We start from the raw sequence: 5,916 nt of genomic DNA, 5'->3' as shown, positions 1-5,916 counted from the left end.
CAAACACAAAAATACACACACAACCCTGCACACATCCTAGATTTTAAACACTCTGCAGTCATGAAATAGAAGCTCGCAGTATGTAGGTCTTACTCAGATATTTTTTCCCTTTGTGTTTGTTGTTCTTTGCTTCTTTGTGAAGCCATTTTTAAGAAAAGAAAAAAGACTGAGTGGGGGGGAAAAAACATGGACATTTTACAAATATTTTAATCTGATTATGATTGTTGCTTATTAAATTTCCTGGGAACAAAGCTTTGGGTAATGACTCGACCTCTTTCTGTGTTTTTTTTATTTGGACTAACGTTTTTTTTTACAGATATAGTTTGTAAATATGCGTGAGCAATTTATTCTTTAACTTTCAATAAATCCGATTGAAGCGAAAGCAGTTTAATCAGTGATTTAAATAAATGGGTTTGTTTAGAAGCTGCTTCCAGACGTCGTTTCACCAGAATACCTTTGAACTGTCCGGTCTCATTTATTTAGTCAGCGGTGCTGAAATGAAGCTGTCCTCTTTTTTATTTAGTCACAATTTTCTATTTTTGAAGACATATTTACTCATTTGTGTTCATCTTTTTCCTCTTTTACAAATGTCTTTTTTATAGAGTAAAATGAGTTGGACGATGTTGTTGATGCTCATTTACCTTTTATGTAGTAGAATATTGCTTTTTATTAAGGTTTTTTTTTTTCCTTCTCCCAAACAATAAATGCTTCAGATGTTACATAGCAGGACATTTTTACGCTCCTCTTATTTGGAAATGCAATTTTTAGGAACACAAGCAACTTGTTTTCCACTTTTTTAATTAAAGAAACATGACAATGTCACAATAAATAACCATGCCTTTTCTACTGCTGACGCGCCTCGAAGAAAACGACACAAATGGAGAAACTGAGATGCAGCAGCCCCTCTTTTTGCATCGTCGTCGTGCAACATTCGCACACTGAACACCAGGAAGACGGGATAGAGAGCGGGTGGGCGGAGCTCGGTCTCTGTTCTTACTTTTTATGGATGCAGATCCGGTCATCATTGATGAAGAACTCCACTATTTACAAGAAAGTTGTGCGTTCGACGCCGGGGTCACTCCCAGGGACAGCTGCACACTAACCTCCATTTCACACCGCACTAAATAAACAGCTCTGGGTTTTAACAAATGCATTTTCTTTCTAGTCCTCCTGCTGTGATTTTGTTGTAAATCAGAATTTTAAAAAAAAATGGTGTTTCAAAAGTAGGACGCATGTCAAGGCTCTGTAGAAATTGCACAGATCACATTCAGGAGCCGATTCAGATCTGTTCTGAGGCGGGGCTAAAATATTTTCAACAGAGCTAGTTTTTAAAAAAAGTTTTCAGAAAATACCCTGATCAATGCTACTATAATATATTCTTGGTGTCTTTTAAAGCAGTTTTCTGTCTATAGGGGGACTATTTGATAAAAATCCACCATATTGTTTGGTGAAAACAAAGGCAATTAAAAACATCCACCAGCAAAAGGCTTTGATTGTACAGCAGAATTATTGACTTGTAGGGTCCTGAGCCGACTCCTGTTGGATCAGGATTCCTGTTCAGTAAACCCCACAGAAGATGCAGGGGGGGGGGGGACCAAAAAAATCAAAGTCCTGATCTGCAGAGGGAGTTTTCATGGATCACACAAGCATCAAATAAGTCTCGATACAACTAGGGATTGTTTATATTTAAAATAAATCTGTTTTTACAATGCCATCCGTGTATATAAAACAAAAATTATACCCCTAATGTATTTCCAAATGTACACATATCTATTTACAGATCAGCTGTTTGTGCGTGAGTGGAAACGTGAGGATGAACATTCCTAGTTCTACATAGATGATGGAAAATGTGTACATCCAAAGTTCTGGTTTAGCAGTTTAACGGCTCTCGCCCAGCAACTATACAGTCCAGTCAATTCAATCTGATGGACTTATAGCATAAAGATCTGGGTAAAAATAAGACTCAAAAGTCCAACTCTGCTCAAAACAGTATGTAAATTAGAGGAGTATGGAGGACTTTTATTCTGAAAAATCCCCCAGCTCTTGGCATCTTTTTTTGGGGGCGGGGAAGTAAACGAACTTCAAAGAAAGAGGCGTGGAGGATAGTTTTGAGGGATTGCTTGGGCTTCTTAACATCAGGAAGAAAACGGTGAATGAGATTGGACAGGCATCCGTGTTGAATTGGTAGTCAAAGGTTGGCTTGGACTGCTGTGTTCACAGGAGGGCGTCTGCTTTAACAAAAGGCAATGCTGGAAGGGTGCAGGCAGGGAGCGGGTGATGACGCAGAGTTTGGGTCCTCGCTCTTGATTGGGGCTCTTCAGTTGCTGAGCAGCAGCTCTGTTGCCGTTTCCACGTCCCAGGATTTTGAAGACAAGGCTGCTATTACTGCATTCTAAATACAAGAGGGGTTTTCGGTTATTTCATTATGGCTCAGTTCCAAAGGAGAAAAACTTTAAACAAGTCTATTTTTTATGCAACTATAACTTCAGCTATGTTCAATTAAGATACGGAACAAGTGGCAAATCACTTTTTCAAATCATTTTTTTGTAGAGTATAATTATTTTGTGTGTTGAGTTTTGTTTTTGAATGTACCACCTATCTTTCCTTTTCTGCACCATTAATCAAAGAATTATTTGTATACAGGTATATATATATATATGCTGATCTTTCCGATGGGTTGAATAAAGCATCAGTTCAGAGAGGAAGTTCACCTCTTACCACTTGTTTTTGTCCAAATGATGAAGCTAAAGGTTCTTTTAAAGAAGCCGGCGCAGTGATACAAAACTTCTTTTTTCCCCGTGCGGTTATCCTGTGGTATATCACTTTTTAACGCACATCCAGCAGCCAATCGGAATCGAGTATTCACCCGGACCATAGTATAAATGGTAATGTGTAACAAAAGCAGTGCAGTGTGTCTGACCTTATCAAAGCCCATGGCACAGAGTTTGTCTATTTTCCGTGTGTAGTCCGGACTGGAGGCGGGAGCACCTGCGTATACGTGGGACCACAGCCTTGCAGTCTGTTTGAACATTTCTGGGTTCTGCTTAAACTGGTTTGGAGGATCAAAGAATAAAAGATGGGGTCATATTTTTATTTGAGTAAAGAAAAGAAAATCTTGATCATGGAGTGGACACACACACACAGTACCTGGTTTGCTACTACTGCATCCTGTGGATCATCTGGTTCTGCTGCAGCAAGAAGAGCCTGTAGGGACAACAGCACCGTCCGCAGGGTCATAGCGGCTGCCCTGAGTGAGGCACATTTAAACATTGGAGGAGATAAATCGAAATGTTCAGCACGGAAAAATGCATTTTTCTGCAGCTCACCATTGGTCTTTTAAGATGTCCAAACATATTGCTCCTGTGACAGAACTGATATTAGGATGCCAGATCTTGGTTATGAAGCGCACCTGTAAAACAAAAAGGAAAAGTCTGAAAAAAAGTAAAAATGAAAGCACATTTGTCCCTAAGTGACCCTAAATACTACCTGAAACTTGTCTACTAGTATGGTACAAAAGTTCAAGTTTTATTTTCTGTGCTGTAGAACTAGAAAAACCTCATCACACATACCTTTGGAGGATTAAACGGATAGGTTTCTGGGATCTTTATTTCAAGCTGATATCTCCCACCTTAAAAAGGGAAAAAAAAGTTATTTAACAAATAAATAGCATGGATTAGAATATTTCATTTGGAAATATAGAACAATACCTTCATATGGTGTATCTGGAGGACCTGCTATCTCGCCCCGTAGTTCTGTGAAGTTCTCATCCACCAAATCAACTTTAATCTGGTTTTTACTTGTCTAAACGTGGAGAAAAAAAACAAACAAAACAGGTCGTAAGTGATGTCCCATTTATGGGGTTTCCTTATAAAATATTTAACCCCCTATTTCGTAAACTTAGAATCACTGACAAGTCTCAGCCTACTCTGGTCATTCCCCTGAAAATCAAAAAAAAAAGTTCCACGGAAGCGTGATGTGGCTGAAAGGGTTAAGTTATTTATGTTAGCACAGCACATAGCTTACTAATACAGATAGAACAAGAACAAAATAATAAAATATAAATAACTTAACATGCAATTTAATGACAACATAAACGGCCTTTCGTTCCGAATCAAACCAGCAAATAACAAGTTTGATAAATTCAAGAACATGAAATACACCACGGCATGCTAATAAATGCTAACTCTAGCTGTCAATGTAGCAGACCAAAAAACTAGCTAACCTGAAGTGATACGAAAACAACCCACGGTGGGTACGAGAGCGCACACAATACTCGGCTTTTGTACGTAAATAAATTTACCTGCGATAGAATTTTATTTATGTATTTTAACAAAAGGCCCGTGACATAACAAACGAAATCCCCAGTGTTTCCTGAACACACCCACCTGACACGAGAGTCTCGACTAAAAACGAAGCTAAAGCTAGCTAAAGTTATCGGGGCCCGACCTGCTGAAACACCGGGGCATCCCCAGGTAAAAGTGCTCTGCCTTCTAAGTTTTACTGTCACGGCAAATAAAATAAAATAAAGAGTAGAAGAAAAACAAACAAAAAATACTGATCTTAGGGGAAACCAACAGTTTATAAATCAAACGCACCTCTTCGCTTTTCAGAACTTCTTTGAACTCTCGCTTAATCCGCTGGACCGCAATGTTAGCCATGGCTGTCTGCTGGTGAAGGGACTGCTGACTCCAAGGTGGACCCGGGGCTTGTCACCCGGGGTCGGCCGGCGGCGGGATACCTTACTGTTATCGATCTCGTTTCACTTTCAGCGCCCGGCGCTTCTTTTCACTCCAGAGGGAGCTCAGCCTCGCGGTCGCTGTCGGCAGTCTACCTGGCTGTGTGTCCGCCCGCCTGCACACAGACTGACTCCAGAACCAGCAGACCGTGAACACGCGCTGCATGGAGCACCAGCTGGAACTTTCATCAGCAGCGCCGGTGACTGACGGAGAACTTGGACTGCTGCATTTCTGAAAGTCCCTGAACACAATGGTTACGCCAACGACATCAGTCCCTGACAGCAAAATACGAACAACCAATTGTGTTCTGTCAATAGGAGTTTATTTGTTGATTTTAATATGGAACTAGCACAATGATGCTCCTTTTTTAAATATTTATTTGTTTGTTTGTTTGTTTATTTATTTATTTATTTAAATCAATCAAGGAGCAACAAGAAATGACAAGTTTAGGTGTGGGTGATGTTACAGTTAAATAATAAAAAAACAAATACATAAATAAATATGTCATATTTTGTTAAATGGTTGTCCCTAATTTGATTTTGGTCTTAAACTAATCCAGGCTATAACGTTTACTTCTTTGAAAAATGTGTCATCTAAAATACAATTATTTATTTTTTGAATATCAAAAACAAAGTATTTTTTAAAGTATATTTTGTAGTATATATGTAACAGTAGGCCAGAAAATTTTGTAAAATTCTATACACTGTATGTTTATGATTCACTTGTGGACATAGCGGAACTTTACACAGAAGCACAGTGGAGGAAGAATGTTAATGTGGAATGCAACATTAGGACTTTTCCTAGACAAAACCCTTTAAAAGTCTATGATTGCTTCTTGTGTTGTGACTTCTTTCAGATTTTAAAGACCCACTCTGATAAAAATTGTTTTTGGTCTTTTTAACATAATCTTGTGGTATTTTTCATTTTGCACATTTGCATCTGCTTCAACGTAAACTTACCGGAAATATGATTATTCTATAGACAACATTGGAATGCTTTTTTTTTGGTTATTTTTGAAAAACTAATTGATTCAATACATACTCTGACCTCCACCAAAAATAAAGAAACATTTAAGATTTAGTTTGAAGTAGCAGGCAGTCAGAAGATGTTTATTAAAATTCAAACAGCATAGTCTTATCAAGGTGGAAGCCAACCAATTCATGTTTTCAAAGCAAAGAAA

The 5,916-nt window shown here is 38.5% G+C and overlaps 1 protein-coding gene across 1 annotated transcript; it reads right to left on the bottom strand.

Annotated features, from left to right (window-relative positions):
- Positions 1–781: 781 nt before the first annotated feature.
- ube2k (ubiquitin conjugating enzyme E2 K) lies at positions 782–5,065 on the bottom strand. Its single transcript, XM_004065744.4, has 7 exons — positions 4,596–5,065; positions 3,708–3,801; positions 3,570–3,628; positions 3,327–3,409; positions 3,148–3,247; positions 2,921–3,049; positions 782–2,392 (listed from the first exon to the last, which is right to left on the bottom strand). The coding sequence occupies exons 1-7, from the start codon at positions 4,656–4,658 to the stop codon at positions 2,318–2,320; spliced, it is 603 nt and encodes a 200-aa protein (XP_004065792.1). The 5' UTR covers positions 4,659–5,065; the 3' UTR covers positions 782–2,317.
- Between the last annotated feature and the right edge of the window lie 851 nt (positions 5,066–5,916).

The sequence above is a fragment of the Oryzias latipes genome, chromosome 1, assembly GCF_002234675.1.
Source record: "Oryzias latipes chromosome 1, ASM223467v1".
In the NCBI taxonomy this organism is placed as follows: Eukaryota; Metazoa; Chordata; class Actinopteri; order Beloniformes; family Adrianichthyidae; genus Oryzias; species Oryzias latipes.
Note: the sequence above shows the minus strand (reverse complement) of the source record. Positions and strands in the feature narration are given on the sequence as shown.